At 40.1% G+C, this 26,263-nt stretch overlaps 3 protein-coding genes across 4 annotated transcripts; 1 reads left to right on the forward strand and 2 right to left on the reverse strand.

Moving 5' to 3' along the window:
* Positions 1–1,364: 1,364 nt before the first annotated feature.
* Positions 1,365–6,077, reverse strand: dnajb1b (DnaJ heat shock protein family (Hsp40) member B1b). Its single transcript, XM_061053482.1, has 3 exons — positions 5,666–6,077; positions 2,543–3,138; positions 1,365–2,373 (listed from the first exon to the last, which is right to left on the reverse strand). Exons 1-3 carry the CDS (start codon positions 5,883–5,885, stop codon positions 2,140–2,142), a joined length of 1,050 nt encoding a protein of 349 aa, XP_060909465.1. The 5' UTR covers positions 5,886–6,077; the 3' UTR covers positions 1,365–2,139.
* A 3,203-nt stretch (positions 6,078–9,280) lies between these two features.
* On the forward strand, positions 9,281–21,240 carry tecrb (trans-2,3-enoyl-CoA reductase b). Of its 2 annotated transcripts, XM_061053493.1 has the most exons (12): positions 9,281–9,379; positions 12,992–13,042; positions 16,173–16,224; positions 16,352–16,396; positions 16,497–16,600; positions 16,932–17,047; positions 17,901–18,006; positions 18,151–18,223; positions 18,308–18,351; positions 18,604–18,661; positions 19,188–19,276; positions 20,551–21,240. In XM_061053493.1, exons 1-12 carry the CDS (start codon positions 9,365–9,367, stop codon positions 20,722–20,724), a joined length of 927 nt encoding a protein of 308 aa, XP_060909476.1. In that variant the 5' UTR covers positions 9,281–9,364; the 3' UTR covers positions 20,725–21,240. The 2 variants fall into 2 exon arrangements, with proteins under 2 accessions (XP_060909476.1, XP_060909486.1); XM_061053503.1 differs by lacking the exon at positions 9,281–9,379 and having other exon boundaries at positions 12,734–13,042.
* Positions 21,241–22,303: 1,063 nt separating this feature from the next.
* Positions 22,304–25,718, reverse strand: ndufb7 (NADH:ubiquinone oxidoreductase subunit B7). Its single transcript, XM_061053515.1, has 3 exons — positions 25,457–25,718; positions 23,740–23,908; positions 22,304–22,472 (listed from the first exon to the last, which is right to left on the reverse strand). Exons 1-3 carry the CDS (start codon positions 25,566–25,568, stop codon positions 22,385–22,387), a joined length of 369 nt encoding a protein of 122 aa, XP_060909498.1. The 5' UTR covers positions 25,569–25,718; the 3' UTR covers positions 22,304–22,384.
* Between the last annotated feature and the right edge of the window lie 545 nt (positions 25,719–26,263).

Here is a 26,263-nt window from a genome sequence, read left to right on the forward strand (position 1 = left end):
CTGTATCCGTTTGTCCTGAGGAAGTAGTGTTCAGTGGGTTTTCAGAGATATTTTACTAAACATCTGTCTGCTGTGACTGAAAATTACATTAACGAGATTCTTCACGTAAAGCTCCACAAAGCTGAGAGAAGCTGCTGATACATGTGATATTGATTCATCACTTTGCTATGCCAAGGACCCCCAAAGACCACCTCAAGTTCACCTTTCACATTGTCAAATTCAATTCAATTAAAAAAAACCTCATTCAAATAGTTGTTCAACACTTACCTGAGAAGCAGTAAAACATGATGACATAAAGAATCTTCATTTTTCATCTAAAACAAACCGAATAGAAGAATTGTGTCCTATAACACCAGACAAATGTTGGTCTTCACCACGTTACACGTATCATTTAGTCCTCTAAAGACCGTGCCTTTAATATCTGGAGTGTGATGTAAGTAAAAGGTTGCAGAAGCTTTCTTCAGCTCATCTGATCAATAAATGGGAATGAATCTGTTTTGACTCTTTAGCTACATTTCTTTGAACAAAGAACGTACAGTATACTGTATCCTGTATCGACTCCTGTGACAGTGAAGGCTACAAACTCTTCAGTGTTTATGCACATTGTTCGAGCTCTTGTGAACAGTCTTTGGGTGCATCTATAGCTCATGAAGCTGGAAGGCACAAAACTCAAGTGAGCGGTCTGCTGACTGTGTCACGGGTATCAGAGGACATCCTCAGGGCTGTGTCCTTAATCAAGATTAACCAATTAAACACTCCAAGCTAAAGTTTACTATCAGATCACATTGCTTTATCGGTTAGCTCGACCCCATTGTTGAGTAACCACCGGTCGAACTGCCGTCATGGAAGCTTTAGGCTGTATGGCTATGCAGACTGGGCCATTTGTGTCAGTGTGCCTTAGACATTTTTCAGCCCATTACTTTGCTGTATAAGCCGCTTTGTTCTAGCACTACTTTAGCGCACAGTATATGAAGATTTTAGAAGGAGACTGTTCATTGGTTGGATATTGTGTCTGAGTGGACATGCAAAAATTGGGGGTATTGTCCAAACACAGCAAAAACTCAGAAGGAAGAGGGGGGAATTATGTTTCCTTTTACTATTATGGTTGATTATTGTTTAGAATAAAATTATGAAAGACTGTTGCTACGAGGAAGGTCCCTGTCCAGAGGCTTTAATGCTGTATGTGGATCCTTGGCTTGGCAGAGTTTGTGAACCTCTGAGCTGAACAACTGCGGCTCTAGATATTTATCTCCTCATCTAACTTTTAAAAAGAAAAAAGAGAAAAAGACGTTAATTACCAAAATGTTGAGCATTTCTGCAGCACTCCAGCCAATCTATAGTTCACCACAGAGAGAACAAATGGAAACATTCAACAGTTTATTAAGGTTTAGAGGGATTTGATAACACAGTACATTACTGTATAAAGATGGGGAAAGTAAATGTAAAGAAATAGCAGAAACTCACCCGTAAAGGAGAGTTGACCTTTCGCCAAAAGCTAATTTTTGTATACATTTTGAAACATTTTCCTATGATTGAAACAAAGTCATTCTCTAAATTGCTTCAGTCCGAGTTCTCCAAGCCTTACTGACTCCAGTGTTGGGCGTGGCTTCAGGAGAAACACAATGAGGAACAGTAAGGCACAACACTGGATTATGTTAAGCACCAGTTTAATTGTATAATTGCAATTATGGTCACTCACACAAACATAAAACCTTTCTGCAAATCAGAAGAATAGTAGAAGTGTCTCAACACCGAAATCTTTGTATCCATCAGTGCACAATTTAGAAGTGCTTCTTCTGTACTCTGTAAACCTTTAAACAAACAAACAGCTCCCACATGGTAGTGCTCTTACAGCATTCCTTTATATATAATAAAACATCTATTTCATCAAAATAAAAGCTTTTGGATATTTACAATAAAGCCTGTACAATCCTGCGGTCATTTATAGGTAGCATTTCCCAAAGGAAGTTTTTTGACAATGGTTGAGGGCATACACGCAGGAAAATCTGTCCCATGAGTCTCAGTATTGTCCGATGTGTGATTAGAAAATGTACATGAATATCCATGTGATGCTTTGAAACAAGGACAGTGGGCAGCACTGGTGATAATTTGAAAGTCTTGGAGTCCTGTTGGTCTCATTTAAGATCTTGGGAGGACTTGAGCGATGGTGTCGCGGGCGCTCTGACTGAGCCTGTCAGGAAACTTCACCTCGTATTCCACTATCAGGTCCCCTCGTCGATCGGGGCGTTTGGGATGAGGCAGCCCCTCCCCACTGATGTGTCGCTTCATCCCCGGATGCACGATATCTGTTGCGGTCACAGTTACAGTTCTGCCCTCCAGCGTGGGTGCGTTGATTGAGCAGCCACACAAGGCCTGATGGGAGAAGAGAGGAAATATGGATTAGTATCTGGAATTCAAGTGTTAATTTCATCGCACTTAAGATTTTCATCTGATCATTCTTTGATTCATCTTCCACCTGTTTTACAGTGTTTACTAATCAATAAGGGCCTCAAATGTCAAAGGAAATGCTTTCTTAACTTACGTCTCTAAGGGAGATCTTTGCTGTGTAAACGATGTCAGAGCCGTCACGTTTGAATATTGGATGTGGCTTGTCTTTCAACACGAAGACCACATCTGCTGGAATGTTTGTGGGCCTCTCGTCCCCCTCTTTGGGGAACGTGATTTTCGTGCCCTCTTTCCACCCTTTCTTAATCTGGACCTCCAGGATTTTATCCTCTGTCCTCACGGTGCGCCTGTCAGGGTTCAGCCTTTTACGTGAGATCTTCATTTTCTTGGTGCAACCCGACAGAACTTCCTCCAAGGTCACCCGTAGATCGTGAACCACAGGGGGGTCCTGTTGCTTCTTTACAACGCTACTGTTCATGCCCATTCCTCCCATACCAGAGCTGAAGGAGCGAGGGAACCCGCCCATTCCAGCGCTGCCCATCCCAAAGTGGGCAAAAGGGTCATCAGTGTCCATGTCCTCTTCCATGCCTCCATTGCGGGCCCCAAAGAACTGTCCGAAGGGGTTACGTCCCCCAAAGAACTCTTCAAAGATGGCATGAGGGTCGCCCTGGAAGCTGTAGCTGAAGGTGCCGGGGCCACCAGAACCACCTGGTGGGCCTCCGCCTTTTAGACCTGAGTGAGGGAAACAATCCATTAATACATTCATCTCTTAAAAAGACTGACTTTTTGGTGGTTTATTTCTTCAAAGTTCTGCTAAACTGTGAAAGAGATAAAAGTGTCGTTTAATAAGGTTGAACCTGGTGCTAGTGTTGCAGTACTGGAAATTGGTCTCTGGACCACTTTTTTGAAGGTCTTGGTCTCGTCTCAGAATCGAAAGCATTACTCATTCTTGTCTCAGTCTCAGACTGACCGGACTCTAGATTTTAGATCAAGACCATCACTGCGCGGCTCTGATTAGAAGGAAAACGTCTCTTTCTAAAATAACAAATAACTTCAATTCATTTGTATTCCTTGCTCATGGCTGCAACCTTTCCGGTGTTACGGTCTAAGTGAGTGACACGCCGCCACAATAACTGACATGACATAATACTACAATTTAAATGTACTTAAAAACATGTTCTTAAAAGTAAAGGTTTCAAAGTATGTATGGTATAAAGTAGGAAACGTTTATGATATATTCACAAATGTATGGTCGTTTTCTTGTCATGGTTTCTTAACCTCCACACATAAGCCCTATACTTTGTGTGTGAAGGTTCAAGCTTTCAGGTCCAAGAGATAAGATGAGGACTGATAGTAAATGTGTGAAAACCGGTTTTGACCGGTTACTGCAAACACTGAGTCTGACCCTTGACATTGTCACACCAATGTGTGTTTTAATATGTTATTCATCAAACTAAATATTTACTTTATTTTTGCTATTTAGGAGTTGATTGTTGACAGTAAATCAACTTGAATTGTTCCTTTATTAGTCTTTGTTGTAAACTACAGTATCTCACAGACTTGTGGTCTAAATAGTTTTTTATTTTTAATAGAGTTGCTCGTTCGTGTTTTTATACGTTCTAACTCTGCAAACATGCTGTGAAGTAAAGCCGTGAGCCAGAATCACAGTATAGATTAGAAGGTACCGGGCGGCTGAGAAGTAAAGATGACTTTAAAACATTATTCATGTCCCATTTGATGACAGCACAGATTAGGATCTGTTAGCATGCATAGAGATAGCTGACAGAATAACGAAAAAGAAGATGTGCACACGCAAATAACTCAACCCAAAACAAAACAACAGGTACAACATTAGAAGAGTATCCGAAGAGATGTTTTTCACTCCTCTTTACCTTCACTGTGTTCACACACCACCATGAAAAATGTGGCACAAACCTACAAAATTTTACTGCAGCACCTGTTGTGGTGGTTGAGCGGTCTGCTGAGATATTACAAATCATTTACTTTTATGTCAAACTGATTCATGAAGGTAACAACCAGTATGAATGCATATGTAAGATATCATTTAATACACATATACTATACATGCATATACCATTCAGGGAGAAAAATATTTCTTAAGTTTCAAAACATGAACTTAAAAAAAAAAGTTTCAAAACATATTTTTTAAATGCATTAGACCCAAAATACTTCGATGTGCATACCACATCCAGAATTTAGACCCACAATCCTTTGCATATGCCACAGACACACAACAAATAAATATTTGCAAATGTCTCTGGCAAACTAAAAAAAACATTTCTCCATAACACCAATATTTCCATCAATTTACCACTGAAACACATGAGCAAGAGGGTAAATGTTGAATGTAATGACAGAATAACTTAGTATGTCCCATCTTTATGCATAACTAATGCACAGTATGTCCTTGGTAAGAGCAGCTGCAGAATCAATGAGTGAAAATAAAAAACAAGGGAATTTAAAAAAACAATTGTGTGTCCACTGTGTAAACACCACTTCACGGTTTTTTGCGTTGTCATTAAAATAATAATTAATTATTTTTAAAATAATCTAAATAATTATTAATTATTTTTAAAATAATTATTGTAATTGTTTAAGTAAAGTTTTAATTTAATATACTTTAAGTGGGAACACAAAATTGTATTGACGCTGCTAAGCCCTGTAATGTTTATCTAAATTATGTTATTGCCATGGTAACACGCACCTCAGGTCACCATGTCTGTCACTCATCATGCCTATTATTTTTCCTTCAGTTACCATGGTTACTAAACAGGTAAGACGAATAAGGGTAAAGTATTTCACTGGACTTACAGTTCAGTAACACCTCCCCACCTGTCATGTTTCCACGCATCAAGAGAACACAGACTTCAGTGACAACACCATTCAGACATCCAAACTCGATGTACCCCCCCCCTCCCCCCTCCACTCAGATTTGTTCTCCTTTATATAAGAGTCACCCACTGTTTTCAAGTAGAAGCATGTAGCCTACTGTCTGTCAGCAAATCCTCCTCCCCTGGCTCAGAGACAAGCCGCAGCTGAAGGGCAGAGAGGAGGGGAGCAGGGAGCGCCATGACACGCAGGGAAACATTAAAGACTGTTTAGTGCCATTCGTGATAAAGTTAGATACCGTGGCACCTTTTCTCACTCAAATCACAGTGAACACCTAACGACGCTTAGCCAGACTGTCCCACTCGTGTAAATGATGACACGCTGAAAATATTCACGAGTTAAACCTTACCTTCTTCGCCAAAACGATCGTAGATATCCTTTTTCTTTGGGTCACTCAAAACGTCATAGGCTTCAGCGATTTCTTTGAACTTCTCCTCGGCTCCCGGTGATTTGTTTTTGTCGGGGTGATAACGCAGAGCCTGCTTACGGTAGGCTTTCTTTATGTCATCCTCCGACGCTCCTCTCTTAATTCCCAAAATGTCGTAGTAGTCTTTACCCATCTTCACCATCAAGCGGCCTGTTTAGTGAATGTTGAAGATGTTTTGGTTACAGCCTGTGGGTCTCCGTGTCTAGTCAGAGTCTGACCTGCTGCCCTCTGAATATTCCCTTTTTAAAGCGTGAAGAAACTTCCAGAGTTTTCCACAACCAGCCTGAACAAACTCAGCTGTGTGCCAGTTAAGCGAAGACACGCCCATTGAGTGACGTCATGCTGCCTTCAAGCCCTATCGGGAATTTCTCTACAAGGTAACATGCCATGCCTTTTCTGTCTTCCAAAACTCACCATAGCTATAAATGCACAACAAAAACAACACGAATCATGCACTTTTTTCAAACAAACATGTAATCCTATAAATATATATATTATACATTGAAAAACACTTCTGCGTCTATAAATTCAAATGCGCCTTTTGAGGAGTGTGACATAGCAGACTTGATTAGAAGCAATATGCGATGAATGATAATCCACAAAAAGACAATGCCCGAAAAATAATTGTTGTGCCAGCTTTATAGATCTAATAAAGATCTATACAAAATAAAAAGGAACGTCTTCCACATTAAAGCTATCATACCAAATGAAACTGCAGATCGACTGCTGGCAGGAGCTTTTGTTTTGCTTGGGTGTGGCCCAGATTTAACACTCCTTTAATCCCCTGCTTACAGTCTGGTAGTGTGCTGCACAACAGGGAGCCTTAGTAGAGCCTTAGCTAGTGCATTTTATTATGGCACTTCACCATCAGCAGGGCTGAGTCTTCCTGAGCACATGTCCTTTGGTAAAAATGTCAATTTAGCTTGTGTAAATCACTGTTCAAGGATAAGTGTGAAGACAGAGAGGCTGCCTTGGAAGATTGAACAAGTTAGCAAAGACTGGTTAGGCCTATACTGTTAGTTATACAGTCTTTAAGCCTATTTGTGCATCTGCAGAATATCTAATGCATTTGTCCAAACATAGCTATAAATTAGTTTAACAATTCTACTGAATGAACAGATCTGACTTGTGCAAGAAGTTCTAAACTTGCTATTACCAATATGGGTCTAAAGAGAAAATACTTTCTTTGCTCAGGATGGGTTTTGTTTTACTAAATGGCAGATTTGGGAGACCTGCATTTTCTATAGCTGAATCAAAAATGTCATTGAAATTATATCTCAGCAGGATAAACAGTTTTATTCCAAGCTGCTCAAGCTCAGCTGTGGCTGACATGCTTAACATTCAAGGGCTGATTACTGTTCACTTCCGTGTTTAATGCAACATGTTTTAAGATGTTTCAGATACTGTAGGTGTCAGCAGTGAGCTCTTGTCAGTAAATGCAGCATTTGCACAACTAACTGTTGTTTAAAATGTTGTGTTCGTATTACAGCTTTGCATAACTCTTGGAAGTACAAAACAGACAAAACAGAGACAGGTGCAAATATTGCACTTGAAGGCAGCATTTCAGATTAGTCTACACATGATTCGACTTGTCCGGCCTGGGATCTTCAACGTCAGTGTCAGAGATTTGTTAGGACAGGTAACTGCATCGCCAGTGTCACTGAAAATATTACCCAACAAGTTACTCAGAAAAAAATCAGTATTGAACCAATCACACATCTTTGCTTACTTCTTAGTTAGTGTCATTAAAAAATAAAATACATTCAGATTCTTGTTTACAGACATTTGGATGTAACATATTCCAACACATGGTGACCCTTAACTTGAAGTAAAACAATCCAAGAGTTAATGGAGAAGAAAATGGCCAAATTGATCTGTAAATTCCAGGAAAAAGTTGAAATAGGCTTTCAAAATAATAATTTGTAAAGGATACAAAACCTGTTCAGCAAAACCTGTTTTTTTCCAGGGATGAGAGTGGGCTCACTATAAACATGACAGGTGTAAGCTGTTCTTCAGAACCACCCAAATCACTGTTATTTGTCCTTTTTTAAGATGGGGCTTAAACCATTTCTTTAAAGAGTCCTCAATTTGTACTGTATATTCAAGTCATTCGCTTAATACTTTTAAGCATCTTTTTAGATTTACATTTTTCAGAGTATTGGAAATCAATAGTGACAATGTTGGAACCGAGTGTGGAACCAGAATATGTTATTCAGAGCTATGGAATTACACTTTATTTGCACTTTATGTTTGGCCTTGGATTTAGTGAAAATGTTAGTGTTTCACTTTTTGCATGAGTGGGCAGGAGTGGGACTCATTTTCAGCCCGGGAATTTCATGGCTCAGACCGGTCCACTTTAGTTCACAACCTTACACTGGTGGAGATAGATCATTTTAACCTTATAAGTCCAAAATAATAGTGCAATATTCTCTACACCCTTGTTATTCACAGGGTATTTTACCAAAAATCTAATTTCCAATTCGATGCACATTAGTACAAGTTCACAACTATCATTTAATCGAGCAAATATGAGAGCATCACAATTTTTCTGCAATATCACAGAACATCATTCAAATAGCGATTATTAAATACATTTAAATGTAGCAAATATAGAAAGATTATAATCCATGTTGTTGCATATAAAGCCTTGAAACTAAGTTTGAAAAAGCCAAGAGACAGAAATAAAAAATAAACTTTTTTTTCAAAGTCAAAGTCAAAGTCAAAGTCAAAGTCAACTTTATTGTCAATTTCAAAATATGCCAGACATACAGTGGAATCGAAATTGCGTTTGTCTCCGACCCGCGGTGCAATACAACCAAAATGAGGTAAAAAGATAAAATAAAATGAGGTCGACAGACTTGATGATATTATAACTTAGACACAGTAGAAGAAAAAAAGAAAGAAAAAAAAAACACATCACACATGCCTTAAAAGCATCACATGTCATGTAAGAAAATGACATAATGCTTTACATTTCTTATTGTATTTTACTTTTCTTTTTATGTGTCTGATTTCTATTAGAACAGCTGTATGTTAATAGGTTATTAAGATACTGTTTCAATGAGTTTCACCCATTCTCAAAAGACAATAGGGCTAATACTTATTCTTTTTTAAATGAATAATTGAAAGATACTACTGTTACTGATGTAGCTAGCAGCCAACATAATTTGATGCAGGAATTTATCAAATAAATGAGATAGTTTCGGGATCATTACTGCGATAGGCCTACCCAAGAAAAACGAAATAAAAAAACTACATCAATAAAGTCTTGATCTGGAGAGCAACCTCTTAATATTTAAAGTCTATGCTCTTTACAGAAAAAATCCTATTTGCCCATTTCATTGTTGCCAGTTTGACCAGTGAGCATGCGCAGAAACGAACAGAGCGTTTATTCAAAAGAGCAAAAGGCAGAGCAGTGACCTCTCTGAATGCTCAAATCTCATTGGCTACGTCGCTGATACTGTGGGCGCGATCGCGTGAATGCCGCTTGTTGTGATTGGTTCTTGTTGCAGCAGTAGGGCCCGCCCCCGGTGGCCTCAGCAGTCGCATATTACACCTCCGATTGGAGGCAGCTCTTGTCAATCATTAGGGATATTAAGGAAGGGGCTGACGGTTGCCAAGATGAAGCACTACGAGGTGAGTAATCTTTGAAACTCTAAACCATCAATGGGACGCTTTACGGGGACAAAATGTAATTAATGTGTCCAATTTAGAATTTTCCTGAAGCCTCCTTAGGACCTAATTTTCCCCGAATAGTCACATTTTAAGCTTTAAACATGAGCCGTGAGAATAGCATGCTGCAGCCTGTCTGGGGCTGGTTGCTATGACCGGGGATTTGTGGCCTCTCATGCACGGAGAGTCGCGTATGTTTTGGCAAACATCGTGCCTGAAAGTCAAGCTGCACCCACAGTCGTGACCAATTACTATTGCGTTGTGTATTTTCGAAGGTTTGTATATAAGTTGAACAAGTGAAACACAAAGCCCTCTGTGTAGGATAATACTCTGCATCATTGCCATCTCTGGCTGGAAAGGCTCATGTCGCTTCTTATCTTGTTATTACTCAATAGTGCAGGTGAACAGTCAAGTGCGCAATCTCGGCACTGTTGAAGTCACCCTCATGTTTTGGATGTGTAAGACTAAGCTCACGATGCAAATTCAGGTTTCTATTTCATTTAACCATTGTTGGCCTACTCCTGCAAGCGCTGAAAGTGTCTCTCGATGTTAACAAATAGTTTCATGCACCAAAACCCACCAGACAGGATTTGAAGCAGTCTGACAGAAACTGACCCAACCAGTGGCTGCTCTGGTTCCCCTTCTTTCTGATGACACATGTGGCTTTTGCAACCTATGAGGGGGGGAAGAAGACCATAGACTGGACCATAGACTGGACCATAGACTGGACCATAGACTGGAGAAGACACAGAAGACATAGACTGGAGAAGACACATAAATCGTGAAAAATATGAGGTGTTTCTATCAAAGACATAGATTTACTTTCTTGATCCCAAACTGGGAAATTGTGGTGTTACAGCAGCAGGTTAACAGATCAAATAAAACAGTATAAGAATAAGTATAAGGTAATAAGTACTTAAAATACACAGACAAACTGAAGTGTTAGACATATAGAGGGTTTTTGCATAAGATCAACAAAAACAGTGATTTTTCATGAAATTCACAACCACATAAATACTTACATTGATAGGGCTCAACAGTGTGGTTCAGGAAGAAAAAATCCCATTCATTTTCTCTATAGCCGATTTGATAATTAGCCATGATGTAAAAACGATCAAAGGTAGACTTCCTACGAGCTACCTGTGTGTGAAACGATGGAATATATTCCTGTAGAAGACACAAGTTTGTATGATATTAACCTCGTTTTAAGAAAAACACGGTTTATTCTTGACATCAGTGAAAAGAACTACACTACCCACGACCATAGAGTGCCACAGCGACGTCTCTGATTGGTGGAGCTCGCCGTTACCGTGGCAATGTTTGTTTCCCGAATGCGAATGGATGGTTTTTGCTAATAGGCTAGCTAGTTAGTTAGCTTACATGAAATGTACTAATAACCTGGTTATGCCACCTGGTTTAACCAGCCTGGTTAATGAATACATTATTTGAACGAATTTCCCTCCGGGATTAATAAAGTATTTCTGATTCTGAAATTAATTATTAATGTAAGATAAGATAATCCTTTATTTATCCCACAACGGGGAAATTTACATTATATGTATACATTCTATATATATTTTCACACAATCTAAAACATAGTACAACACTTGTACTAACAGTTTAAACACTATTACAACGAACCAAGTTACATTTAACTAAAGTGAAGCGATACCATTGGCAATGGATTGTGGGAAAGTCAGTTCCTTGACTCCAGATGTAAATTATGTACACAGTCTTGTACCTTTCCCTTTTTCTCAGTTTTTTTAATGCAGTTTTTGCACCGAATCAAATGTACTATAGTCACGTAATGAGGTAGCTGGTTTTCTTGGTTCCAGGCGCCAATCTCTTGATAAAAGGATTTTGTGAAAAGTCAATGGAGGATTTGATTGGGAAAATCTACTTCCAGAACGAGAGTGGGCGGCACCTGTTGAGCTCTATGGTTTCATCTGTTGTGGTGGTTTTATGTCTTATACTTTATTATAAGGTTTTTCCTCAATAGGGGACATCGATCGATATAAAGATACAAATAAATATTCTACAAAAGCAAATGTACTAAACTTTCCTTTTTTTTCTTTGACATTGTTCACATTTACAATATGTTGAAACATAACATAAGTTGTAGACCATTTGTTTACTCGACTTTCATATTAATAGATTCATTGCATTTACACCCGATAGCACCAGAGAGCGCCATCGCAGTCTTGCGATCATTACCTGGCAGTATGTACAAAAATACTCACTGAGCACCTCTGATTGTCTGCCAAGCCATGTAAACAGTCAGTATTTTCAGTTTTCAAAAAATGGCCTCTTACATTGGTTTAGGAGATTCAGACAGCCTCTCCCTGCTTCACTGTCGGCCAGACTGCATTACCTTCACAGACTGTCACTGCCAGCTTTATATAGATGAGATGGGGGCGGTACGGTGGCATTGGGGATGCCTGGCAGCCCCTGCTAGTGGTGGTTGGCTGCGCTACAGCTTACACACAACATTTGACTGGGCCTGAATTAACAAAAGCAATAATAATAAGTTCAACCTAAAAGTAATTCTAGTGCCAGTAAGTCCCTAGTTATCCTCTCAGACAGTCTCAAATTTGAATTCATTAGCAACACTTTTACATGTCTGAATTCTGACTATACTGTTTAGTCATAATACTTAAAATGTGTGCATTAAACTTCCACGTGCGACTTTCTGCCTTCCGTTCAATATGAAAACTAGCCCAACTTGGTAAAATGGGGTGGGGGTGGGGGTGGGCTTCCCCCGCGGGGAGTTCCCCAACTAATCCCTCATAGTTTGGAGTATTATCACCCCTTGGTGGCAGGGAAGGTTGCTGGTTATGCAGAGTTAGCTGTAGACGTTTATATTTAGCCGGGCAGAGGAAGCGAGGGGGTCAGAAGAGGAAGCTGCTGGGTTAATGTTTGTCGTCTTACCTCACCTCCATCTTCCCACTTAGCCAGGGGTTGAGAGGTGTTGGGGGGTCATCAGGTGTCCTTTTTTGAGGGAGGGGTTGTGTTTCGCATTCAAGTCTGTGCAGCTCTGAAATATAGCCTTGCTCTCTGCTCTACAAGTTTGCTTCATGGGATACGCACAGACGATATACTGGGGGCAGCATGCCAGGGTGGTACTGGGCATTCCTTTGTATGCAACTGTGCACACACATGTTTCATATGTCCACGCTCCACAGCTCGCCTGGCAGTTAAATAAAGCAGCGAGCAGAAGTGAAGGAATGAAAAAGGGAGGGAGAGAGAATGACAGAGAGGAGGAAGAGGGAGGGGCAGAGGAGGGGTGGGGGGCAGACAGATTTATTTCCACAGCTGAGTTCTGCCCGTCTCTTCTGTGGTTTGACGTGGATTTTGAATAAACTCAACAGAGGTGAAGAGAGTTAGGGGAAGAAGGGAATACACAGGAGGAGGACTGTGGACATGGATGCACTAGCACTAGAAGCCACAGGCGGTAAAAAGCCAGCTAACGGGACTGCGGCGGTGGCAACTGCTGCTGCCCCAGTACCAGTACCAGCTCCAGCCCCGGTTAAACGCAAACCTGCTAAAAAAGCTAAAAAAGCTGTTGTTTTCTTTGAGGTGGAGATCCTGGATGCTAAGACCAAGGACAAGCTCTGCTTCCTGGACAAGGTGAGAACTGATTTCTCTTCTTCATAATATTATTTTAAATTTCAATTCTATTCTATAACTCTGTTTTTCTAATCCCAGCTCTTTAAAAAGACTTTTCAATATATTGTATGTTCACATTTGACTGCTTTTGTTGTGTGTCTGTCTGTTACTAAACACAACAGGTGCAGTGTGTCTGCTCCTGTATCACAGAAAAAAGTGTGTGTGTGTGTATGTGAGTCAGATGTTTTCTGGTGGAGCTGCTGTAGCTGCAGACTCTGCTGTCAGTCAGTGGATGTGTTAGTGGCAGTGTAAGTGAATGTAAACACTGTAAGGTTCCCCTACCTGCATATTGATGGCACACTCGCATGCAGGAAGTGGACAAAATATCAGACAATCCGACAGGCTTCAAATGAATGTCATCTGCCAAGTCAGAGTTAACTGTGCATGTGACATTGATGGGAAGTCTGTGGTTATGTTTAAGTGGACTAAGATTGTAAAAAAAAAAAGAAACATTTCAACAGCGCTGCATGTTTTAAAATGATACAATCTGTTATTTTAGGAATGATCGTGTCGAAAAGTACCAAAGTAAAAAAACAAATCCAGATCATAAAGAAGAAGAGAGAGAAGACTGTCTTGAATGTGCACTGTCTTAATTTCTATGTTTTTCAGAAAAGTCCAGGGTTTATACCCCTCCTCTCATTCTTGCTGAAAACGCAGGTGCTACAGCCTTAAAATGTTCAACTGGAAAAGTGGATTCTAACAACAATCTGTTCTTCGAGGGATTATCAGATTGGACGTTGAAAGTGTTTGTGGCGACAGCTGGAAGCAGCAGCAGTGTTAGAGAGGAGTTTAATGAAGACAGGAAGTTGTATTAGAAAGGTAAACAAAGACTGTTCAGATTTATTCCTCTCAGAATAAGGTTCGTCATGGCACCAGATTCTTGAAAGATCAAACGAAGTCAAAACCTGTTTCAATACCACAAAAAAAACACAAGTCAACTCCTGCACACTGTCTAAACTAAACATAAATGTTGGCAGTGTTTCTGTAAGAGAAAACCTCAAATCTTTCACTCCTGACAGCTTATACTTGAAACTGAAAATGTGATTAGTGATTTATTTTTTTTACATTTTGGTGCTTTTTGATACGATCCAACATGAAAATAACAGGGAGATGTTATCGTTTCAAAACACTTGGTCTTACTAAGTATTGAACATTTTGACAACCCTTGTCAAACCCTTGTCAGCTTGTGTTTTGGTGCATTCCATTTACCTCGGATGTCAGAGCTGGGAATGACGTCACACCCGAGTTGACCGCGTTCCAGTAACGAGTTGGACAGCAACATGGACGACTCCAGGAGTACCTATGTTGTGTTCGTTGATTCCAGGCGACAACAACACACCACATGTTAGTTTGCACACGAAAATAACACAACATGTCCACAAATAGAACTTGCACTAAACTATCGTTGATTGATTTAATTACACAAAACAAAACTAAGTTGCCAAATAACAACTATAGTGTACCGCCTAACTTTACTGTTGATGCACAGGAGCAGCCATGTTGGATTTTGAGCTTGGATTACCGAAGTTCAGAGTTTCCAAGTCGGACTTCCGAATTCAGGGGGCATTCCCGATTACGTATCTGACTGGAACCTCTGAGTTTCTGACCTGAGATCAAATGGAACGCACTATAATACTGACAGATGGACTGAAGTTGTGTTTACATTGGGACTGAAAGGTTTCACTGGTGAATGAGCTGCATTTATTTTGAAGGACATTTAAGCCTAATGTTTTACCAGGTATATGTGCAGTGATTTGTACTTGGCCTGCACTTATGGACGTGTTAACCTTCTCTAATTTGTTCATGCCATGTCTGTATGTCATGGCATGTGCTGCTGCATTAGGAGCTTTGAAGTAATGTTAGTGTGAGACTTGTAGGCCCACGGAGAGGCATTAGACACGTTTACAGTGGTGTTAGTCTTCCATCCGGGACACACTCAGCTGATCAAAGGTTGCTCCTCAGGATCACAAAGGATAAAGTAGCCAGATTAAAACCTGTTGTCGGATTAGCAAGGTTTCCATGGCGATAGGGGGTGCAATCTTAACAGCTGTGGAAAGGAAGTTTCCAGAAATGACGGATAGCGGATTGGATTTAGTCAAGGGGGCGTGAGGAGGGGCTGGTTTCTTTACCAAGCTAAAGTGGCAGACAGAGTTAGAAATAAAACTGTATCACGTCTGCGTCCAGCTTCAAGAAAAGCCTTTTAGATAGGGAGGGGGCGTTGGGGGCCCCTGGGGTCACAGAGAGGTGGTTTCTCAGTGATGTCATCCTGCTAAAAATGGCATGTGGTCTGCAAGACGCCTCGAACAGAAGCCAAGTTTGTTACAGCAGACCTCTTCACTCTATAACCCTTTTCACACATTTCACTGTCTCAATTGCACAAATACTTTGGCAATGTTTTAGACAGTGTGCAAGAGTTTGGCTGCATCTTTTAGTTATTAAAAGCAAGGTTATTGGGTGGAAATTTGGTCAGAGAGAGTGAAGGATGACATGCACCAAACAGCACCCAGTGCAACAAGGACTATAACCTCTGTTCATGGGACGTCTGCTCCACCTCTGAGCTGAACCAGCACCCCAGTATTCATTTAGATCCATGTCCAAGTCTAAAAAAAAAAAAACGGTAGAGTGACAACTATATTACTGATATTTCTATAAACAATAAAGATAGTGTGTCGGGTCAAACATTTGAAGTGATGCTATCAGATGATGGGGAATAATTGATGATCAAGAGGTTTCAATGCTCCACTTATACTAACCGTGTTTGTCCAGACCTGCCTTTTACCATCGGATTTGTTGTCAATGTTTCTATATTTGGGGTTGTCGGGCCGTTGCTGGCAGCCTCGCACAAGGTCATGTACGCTGGTTGCCCTTATGTTTGTATGCTTGTGTTTGTGTGTGTGCTGCTCTGCTGTTTGAAACCCCAATACCAGCTGTTAAATAGCCCACATCCATTGGATGAGTGGGCATAGCCAGGGCTAAATTTATCACTAATCACCTTCATGAATGGAAAAAAACAGGGCTATTATCTGTCCCTCTGTGCATGTGTGTGTGTGTTTTCACATGACCCTCCTCTTAATAATTGTGTTATTTGTAGGTCGAGCCAAATGCCACCATTGGAGAGATCAAGTCTATGTTCCACAAGAGCCGTAAGTGCCATCCCTCAGCAGGCAACTGAAGCCTCATAAATCAGCCAATCATGAAGCTGCACACAGAGCAACTCACTTTATGCTCAGCTGTAATATGTTTATGAGAGTATCTCTGTGTCTGTTTTAGATCCTCAGTTCTACCCAACCAGACAATCCATCCGCCTCGACGCCAGTAAGTGAGCCCAAGAGCGATTGTCAATCAGTGAAGGTTGTTCTTTATATTCCTGAATCACAGTTAACTCATAAGGCAAACATGTGCTCATGTGTTTCAGAGGGGAAGTCTCTGAAGGATGAGGATGTTCTGCAGCATCTTCCTGTGGGAACGACGGCCACCTTCTACTTCAGAGACCTGGGAGCCCAGATCAGCTGGGTCACGGTGAGTACTAACACAAAGCTGTACACGATGTGCACATAGTCAGTTCTGAGCGTGTGTGGAGAAGTCTCCTCCGAGCTTAATGTGCTTCAGTCTAACTGTTATAGTTACATTGTGTCTCGGCTGGGAAACAGGCAGAACAAGCAGCGGGAAAATGTATTTTCTGTTCTAATTAACAAGCGACAATGTCAGTAATATGACAACATGGCTTTGGAGGCACAAGCAAAGGCTGTATGTTCTTTGTGCCTCGTCAGTTTCAAGCATCTTTGAGGTAATTTTCATAGAAACAATAAAAATCACATTGACAACCACAACCTTTTCTTCTTTTCTTCAGGTCTTTCTGACGGAGTATACCGGTCCTCTGGTCATCTATCTCATGTTCTACTTCAGAGTTCCCTTCATCTACGCACCCAAATACGACTTCACCACCAGTAAACACTGGGTCGTCCAGTGAGTGTCACGACTCTGCTGTTCTGTACTTAATGATGTGTTCTGGTATTGTTTGGTCACAGCTTTTCTCTTTTTTATCAATGAATTAAATACAATCAAATTTCAATTACAAAGCATTCAAATCCACAAAAGTGTTGTGCAATCAAACATAAAGACAACAACACAAGTAGTCAAAGGCTCAAAAAGATAAATAGGAAAGAATTCAAAATGAAAAAGGCAACTCTCATGCAGAGAATCATAGTCAGAATCTGTTTCTTATTGGCCAAGTGTATGTGGTTGGGGTTTAAGAAGAAGACGAAGAGTCCTGAGGGGGACTATCAGATTTTCTTACACTATTATTCGACGTGCTTGACAAGGTGGAGATGAGGTAGTACTGACAGAGGATGTGGATTGGCCTTCAATGTAGTGATAAAACTATACATGAAAAAGAGGGTGAATTTAAACTATGACAGTAATGGGTGGGGGGCACTGGTAGCCTAGTGGGTAGTGCACGTGCTCCTATGTAAAGAGGCTACAGTCCTTCAAGCGGACGGCCTAGATTCGATTCCTACCTGTGGCATATATCTCTAAAAATGTAGGCATGAAAGGCAAAGAAATAAACCTTTAAAAAACACAATGACAATAATAAAAGAAAAAAAATGAAGTTCTTTGTTAGGCCTTTTTGCCTTTATCAGATTGGACAGCTGAAGAGAGACAGGAAATGTTGGGAGGAGAGAGAGAGAGGGATGATTTTTCAGCCAATAATAGAGGAGATACTTAAATAAAGTACAAATATAAAGTAGCATCAATTAGGTATCTATATCATCTTTTTCTGACAATAGTCAGGCTAACACTGGGTGTGTTGTGTTGGCAGCCTCGCCTGTATGTGTCACTCTTTCCACTACGTCAAGAGGCTGCTGGAGACGCTGTTTGTCCATCGCTTCTCTCACGGGACAATGCCGTTACGCAACATCTTTAAGGTGAGACACCCTCCCCCTACTCATTCTCATCAGTCACTTGTGGCTTTGCATCAGTGTGATGAGGATTGAAAGGAGTCAGAAGTGTATCTGTACCAACACGAGGACGCCTCAGTGACAGAGCTCCTGTCCAATTCTGCGTTTCAGAACTGTACCTACTACTGGGGCTTCGCAGCATGGATGGCCTATTACATCAACCACCCGCTGTACACACCGCCCAGTCAGTATCTTAACATTGAAGTATATCAACGAGTCACTCTTACTGCTTTGTTTCATTACTCATGTTAACTTTGTTCTTCTGCAGTTTACGGGGAGCAACAAATCCGACTGGCCCTCATCCTCTTCTTGGTAAGAATCTTTTTATCCTTAAATCTGTATTGTGTTATTTATGGAGCATTTGATGTTTTTTAACTGATAAAAAAAAATTGTGAAAATAAAACGTTGTTTACACCAGGTGTATGTGGGATCATTTGTGATGTCTTTGTCAGCCTGAGAAGTTTACAAAAGGAGTGTTTCTAAAAGTGACTGACCCTGACTTTGAATACTTTTTTTAAACATATTTTCACAACTTGATCACTTATGTTGCTTTTTCCTCCTCAGTTCTGTCAAATAGGAAACTTTTCCATCCACATTGCTCTCCGGAACCTCCGCCCGCCAGGTACACACACACACACACACACACACACACACACACACACACACACACACACACACACACACACACACATTGACGAGTCCCACAGTCTTGTCCCATGCAATGTAAAGTAAAATGACACATTATTGTCAGAAATACAGTCCCTCTGAAATTAATAAAATAAATGTATTTTCTTTGCAGCACTTCCGGGGATGTGTTTTAGAAGACATTTCCAACATTCTGGCCCATGAACCTTAATATATTTCTGTTGCTTTCAATTTAAGTCCCCAAAAACATTTTTATAGCATAAAATATAGCAAGTATTTCCATATATCACAAAATATAAATTACAAAACAATGAACAATCAAATTCAGCTCCACCAGATGCACCCATTGCTCATGTGACATAAACTTGTTTCCAGAATAAAAGCCCAAACCCGCCTGGACTAAGTAAAAATAAAACTACACAAACAGACATCACCAGAATCCAAACTGTTCATATTTTCTTTTTAAAGAAAGTTGTGATTTTGTTTTCTTTGACTTCATCCAGGTTCTAAGACCAGGAAGATCCCCTATCCCACCAAGAACCCCTTCACCTGGATCTTCCTGCTGGTCTCTTGCCCCAACTACACCTACGAGGTAACACATTTTGTATTCATAAAGTGACCCTAACCCTACGAGAGTTATTGCTAAATGATTATAGCGTTAAAAACTAAAGCAGGGAAACCATAAAGTTTCTGTGAGGGAATTTCAGCCAGTGTCAATTTTGGCGCCCCCTGTGGACAAAGTGGTACCTCTTATCTCTTTGCCAATTTTGGCCTGTAAAGGTGCCAGTAGTGTTTTCTTATAAAAAAATCTCTTCCTACTTTTTCTTCACGGTCAAATGTATCACTCATCTATCATGCCTTGGAAAATGTAAATTAAATAATCGCTAGGGTTTCAAGAGGGTCCTCGCACGGTTCGTGCTCGGGCCCTAAAAATGCTGTTTCAGCAGCTATTATTTGCAGTTATTCACTTCATTGATCACCGACCCTGCAGCAGGGGTTACAGGCATTAAATATGACTTTATAGAAATATATCAATCCTGTCCCTGATGGCCTTGTTTGCTTCTGTAGGTCATAAAGAGCCATCAGTATTAATTTCACTGTTTTTATTTCCAGTTAAAAACTCCACAAAGGAGCTTTAAAGTTTTAAAATCTTTGGGATTTAGTAGATTTATACCCGAGTATTTTTCTTTTTTCCACACTGTCTTTGACTTAAAAACAAACACTGAAGGACTGATACACAAAAGGATTATGTGGCTGTTGTGTCCACTAAACCTTTAAAAATAATATAACATTTTATTGACTGTAATATACTAATATATAAGGTGATGTTAGCTAATATTTAAATGAATCATTATGCAATAACTTGGGAAATATTAGGCCTTATCTATGCCAATGTACCCCATTGCAAAACTGCCTATTGGCTAACGGCCACACACAGGCAGAGGGAAAATTTTAGCGTCTGCTGAGAGTAGGTGGTAAATGCGCCACAGTATTTATAAGCGATGATGCAACTTTGCACTAATCAGGACCACATCTGTTCCACCTCTGTATCATCTGACATAAATTATCTGTAAATGAAGCCTGTGAAAAGTACCTTGATTAGAAAACTAGAGTAAACTGCACAGAGCGTAACAGCTTATCAGCGTTTTTATGCTGGAATAACATAAGTGCAATGTGATTTGTGTTTTGGACGTTGATACAGAGCAGATAGAGGGGGCAACTGATGTCCAATTCATGGAGCTATCAAGTGCAGCAATCCATTCTTAGTGAATCAGGCTCTAAAGGTTTTCTAGGAAAAGGTTGTAGTTACTGCCCTCTTGTGGTTTGTGTCTGTATGTAACATCCCTCCGCCTCTTCCTCCTGCAGCTGGGCTCCTGGCTCGGCTTCACCCTGATGACCCAGTGCCTGCCGGTGGCCTTCTTCACCGTGGTGGGTTTCGTCCAGATGACGGTGTGGGCCAAGGGGAAGCACCGCAGCTACCTGAAGGAGTTCCGCGACTACCCTCCTCTGCGCTCGCCCATCCTGCCCTTCGTCCTTTAGAGGAAGACTCAACCACTTCCTCACCCATTCAGAGCTCCCTCTTTTTAGGAGTCAAGTACCCCTCCCTCCCCTCGTCTCCTTTTACAGCCCCCAAATCTCCACTGGAACTTAGTGAACTGACAGAAGGAGCCTGTCTCGTTTCCCTCTTTTGTCTCTGTCCCCTCCTGTCTGTGAACCCATGTGATGCTGAGCAGAAATGTAAAAGAAATCTCAACTTGCTTTTTTAACGCCCACCAACAAACCCATTCTGATTGGTTAATTGATTTGTGTTCTCAGAGCAGTCTTAGCCGCCAAGTCTCCCTGTGTGTGCTGTATTAGTTACTGTACATAAAAACTGTAACATGTGAAACAACAACTCTGGTGTCATCAAACGCTGTTGTCTTTGTGCTGAATGGAGATATTCAGCACATCTGGACCTGTTCAGGTTTGATATCCACTGATCTAAATTTGAAACCATGACAGCATTTAATTTTTGTTGATGTCTGCAGTAATTTATTAAAAAAAAGTTAACCAGTGTGTTGTTGGCTTGCTCTGTGGGGTGTCTAGGGCGTCACTAAGTTTGTACAGAAGCCACCAGCGCTCCTGTCTGAGCTGTGTATCAGTTATACCTGAAAAGCTTTCATCCAAACATTGTTGTCAACAGAAGGCACATTTAAAGAGTCTTAATCAGGACTGAAATGTGTCATCTAGTTGTCAATGCCAAATCTGTCCAAACATGTGGAAGTTTATTTCAAACAGGATTTGCAGTTATCAAGGTAAAGTGAAGGTGGTCGACTTCTTACCAAGGGTTTATCACCATGGTAACTTGTGCTGAGTCCCTAACCTGCAGGTTAAGTTTGGGATAAGAGATCAACCTGTATGAAACAACCCCTACTGACCAATCAGATCTCTTTATCCTGGAGCTTCGCGGACTGATCATGACAGAGCAGGAGAGAGAGACAGAGCTTAGTTTTTCACACCAAAATGATTTGATACTTAAGTCAGTGACATCTTCTAGTTTATGTACATACGAGTAAAGGTGTAAAGAAAACATACTTACTGCTTTTAAATATATTCTCATATTCAATTTTTAAAGCTCATTACCATCCAGCGAGCAGTCAGGGCTGAAGCCGAGGCTTTATGTTGAACTATCAGACACACCAGATATGAGAAAATAATTCATTACATGGAAGAAACCGAGTTTTTATATTCACCTCTATTTTGTACTGATGATAAAGTGGTATAATAAACTCTAATTTACACAGTCAGCGAGTTGTTTCCCTGCCAGTTCTTCCTGAATGTGTCTCAAGCTGTGTTGATGTGAGTCTGCACTTTGTGTTTGACGTGATCATTTTATTGCATCATAGTTTACTCAGGATGTTAAAATATGATGATTTGCTGACGGCAGACTTGTCACGGTTTAGTTTAATCTCTGATGTCAGGGTCAGTGAAACCAAAAGATATAAGTATGTTGAACTTGCTTTAACTGAGATATAAAGAGTTTTGTAAATGGCTCTCACGCTCACTCTGACTGATCAAAGAATACACTGAAATCTTCAGCGATGTCATCCAGAGTGTTTGATCTAAAGAAGGCTGAAGGTTGTAGAGCTTAAACAATATTGTTTATTGTGAACGGCAGCACATATATACAGAGAAGGTGAAGAATCAGAGGATGTACTGATCATGCAGCTTCAGCCTGAGCCTCGATTTTCTTCTTCCTCAGCTGGAGCCTCCTCTCTCTTTCGTACTCCTTCATGCGCATCACATAGCTGGAGACGGAAAAACACAAGTTACAAATTAAATAATGTAGTGATTGTATGTGACAACACTTTCTTCAATTACTTGAGGGAGTTACAAGTTCATAGGGATCAGTGATCCCCATATATAGACTTCAGGTAGATAAAGTTAGGATGCACCGATCAGAATCAGCAGATATTAAACATGTTGACAAACATCAGCACATTTGAAAATACTGTGGCTTGCACCGATGACAGTAGCTGATGTGCATCTGTTGTATCGCATCAATTTAATCCTGACAAGCTAGTTCACCCAACGGCTGATTCAGAGAGGAGAGGTTTCTGAAATCAGTATCAACAACATAATAAAGTAGTCGACTGTGGTTTAGTAGTCAGCTGTTTGGCTTGTAGTCAGCCCTGTGCCTAAGTATATTTTTAACCAATTACAATTTTTTTTAAATTTAACAGTCAAAGATCAGAGTTGGGGATGGAATAATTAGTGAACAGTCTCCCTTTGCATTCCTGCACTATAAGTGATATATACAGTGAGAGATGTCCCTGGTTTCTAAATGGTTGAGGTGCCTCTGTGAGGAAGTTTCATTTTGTGTTCATTTTTCATTCTGGCGCCACCTCTTATCTCTTCACTGTTCCTCTCGTGTACTTCTCTGCCAAAGTATTGAGGGCAGCGAGCTGCTACTCGCATCTTCTGACATCATACCCTCAGCAGCAGTAATAAGCATTAAAGTTACTGTAAGGAAATAATCTAGAAATAATCTCAATTATCTGATGGTCTTGTTGCTTTGAGTGTCATATAGAGACATTAGTTTAATTCAGTCTGTTTCATAACCAGCTGAAATCTCCCCACAGGAGCTTCAACACGGCCTCGCTTCCTCAGCTGTTATGAAGCTTGTAAAGGCAACTGTCTGGTGCAGATGTCACTGAGTCCCAAGTTGGTTCTGATTTTTTTTTCTATGGCTTTTCATGCCTTTATTGAGAACAGGACAGTGGATAGAGTCAGAAACAAGGATGATAGGGCGGAGGGGTGATATGAGGTTAATGACTGGAGCGGGAGGCAAATCCTTGCCTCTTTACATGCAATGAGCTACTGAACCACTAGGGCAAACTTGCATCCCTTGTTTTATTTGTTTTGATCATATAGTCTTCGATTCCCAGTTTCTTCTACAACGGCCTCAATATAAGTGTATGTGCTGAAAGCACTGCTGTCTAGTGCCTCGGGTAACCACACCAGACAAAGTCTGACTGAACCCAACCTCGTAAATCTGTTCACTGTAACACTTACTCCTGGTGTTCACAATAGTCCCAGTCGTGTCTCTCGTGCTTGCAGGCCAGAAAGTTGGGCCAGTTGTCCCTCTTGCACTTCATGAGTTTCAGGAGGTACTGGGCACAGTAGTCCCTCTGCTTCAGAGGAAGCTGGGCCAAGTTCATCTGCTCCTGAGTTGCTACCATCTCTGGCAAAACAACAACAACAAAAAACAACAAGTTTCAGTATAATTGTTGAGTGAACCAGGAAGGAACTGAAGTCACAATTTGGACGGCTGTGGGAATCTTCATGTGAGGTGTGTATTTTTTCAGACTTTAGACTGTAGACTTTCTCCCCTATAAATTCATATGAATGCTTTCTATATAATGTAGTGTATAACATTATAGTACTGGGTTTATATCATGTTCAGTATCATCTGCAGTGATTACGTTGGGATTATGTGCCACATTATCTCACTTCCCGTCAGGCCTGTGCTCAAACATCGTTATGGCAATACATGTCGTCGTGCGCTCCTCACCAATAGATGTATGGATGCTGATGTTACAGAATCAATATGGCTGCAAAGCTGTGCAGTGATAGCCATCACTCTGGGATTCAAATATTTTAATGTATTTCTAGGATCTCTGAGGACCTGAATTTAAGTGTTTTAAGTTGTAGGATTCTTTATACACCTCTTCTGTTATTCTCAACAATAAAGAACAGCTGTTGTAATGAATTCTGTGTAGGACATGCTCATTATTTAAAATCAATGTATCACGATATGTATCGTATCCTGGCCTCTGTATAGTTGTATCGTATTGTGGGGTTGTGGAAAATACCCAGCCCTGCACGTTCATCATTATTATTGACTTCATATTTAAGCCGCTAGATTGTAATTCACTATATTTTATATTTCACTTATATTTGATGATCTTTTGTTATTCTTTTTTTCCTGTCAAATCTTAATTTACCTTACACCAGATTTAAATTAAAAAGTAAACATTTGCTCTCGAGCATGTCAACGGGGTTCATAAGGTGGTTTTATTTTACAGTGCATGTATCTGCATAGACGGACAGTTTCACTGAGAATCAAGTTGTGTTGATCACAGTAAGTAGGAGTGCTTAGTGTGCAAATGTGTCATCAATTGTTTTTAATCTTCAGCACACACATGAACAAAAACATTTGCAATTTACCTGAATGAATGAGAAATTCTGATCTGTTGTGAATAACAAACTAACTGTTCAGAGATTTGAACGTAATCACTGCAACTTTTACGCTTATTATATAACTCTTTTATATTTTTACTTCTCAATTGATTTTTGGTTTTATTTCTAAATATTTTTGTCTGTGGGATGTGTGGTAAAAAAAACATGGTGATAAATGTTTTTGTGATAAAAGATTTGAGATTTCCTGAAGGTGGAAGTTTCTTCTGTGTGATTGTGAGTTTGTTTGTTTTAATGTTGATTTTTCTCTGTCATGGAGCTTTTTGATGTCTTGTTGTTGTTGAAATGTGATATATAAATATGCCTAATATAAGAGAGTATCGATGTAAGGTGAGCTAAAACGATTAAGACAAAGTGTCGTAAATACAGAGACCAGGTCGGTCGATAACAAAATGAATAAATAAATAAAAACTAGACAGCGTCAATATCTCTGTCACTGTGCTGACATTACACCATCTTATCTAATAAGTAAAACATTATAAACAGAGAATAGATCATTAATTAAAGGTTTCTTTGGTAAAAGCAGACAAACCTCTCTCTTTCCTCTCTCCGAAACCAAACTCGGGGTCGAACTCGAACTTTTTGGAGGGGTCGGGCTCGGTGTCCCTCTCGGTGATGTACCGTCTGCCCAGGTGAGCTCCCATGGCACCGACGATGTGTATACACCTAAAGCTAAATTACTGTATGCTATATGCAGGCTAATTCTGTAATATTTCCCAAATGCAGCCGTCCACCATTCGGTCACCTCCACAAGCCCCCTGTTTCTACTTCCGCTTGTCACCGGAAATAAACAGCCAAGCAGTCCCTCAGGAAACACTTTCCCCCCTGTACACATATTAAAAGTTCCGCTGACTGATAATGGTTGTTTAATAATATTGTTTTAACTACTTAAGTGATGACAAAACAATCGATGTTTTTACTCGTTAAATTAGTTTTTTTTTTTTTTACAAACAATTAAATTTACGGAGAGGAGGAAGATTTTTATTTTCATTATTTACTTCGAGAAAAGTAAAAATGTCAATAAAAAGTCGAAATGTCGAGAATATAATTAAAACACAACTTTAAAAATTAAGTCGAAGTTGATCGAAATTATGTTTGAACCAATATTTACAGTCTATGGTTTGAACCTATGGTTTGAAGTTAAAGGTGCACTGTGGAGTTTTGGTAGATAAATTTAAAAGTTAAGAAGTTAAACAATTCTGTAGCCTACTATATATTCTGAAATAAATACACAAACTTCATTCAAAGGAAAAAAATAGGACCCTGGAACACTGTTTGGAGCTGAAAAGCTACAAGGAGAGTTTTTTTTTCTTTTACATTTCTCTACCAAAATTCCAGG

This window comes from Labrus mixtus, chromosome 2, assembly GCF_963584025.1.
Source record: "Labrus mixtus chromosome 2, fLabMix1.1, whole genome shotgun sequence".
Classification (NCBI taxonomy): domain Eukaryota; kingdom Metazoa; phylum Chordata; class Actinopteri; order Labriformes; family Labridae; genus Labrus; species Labrus mixtus.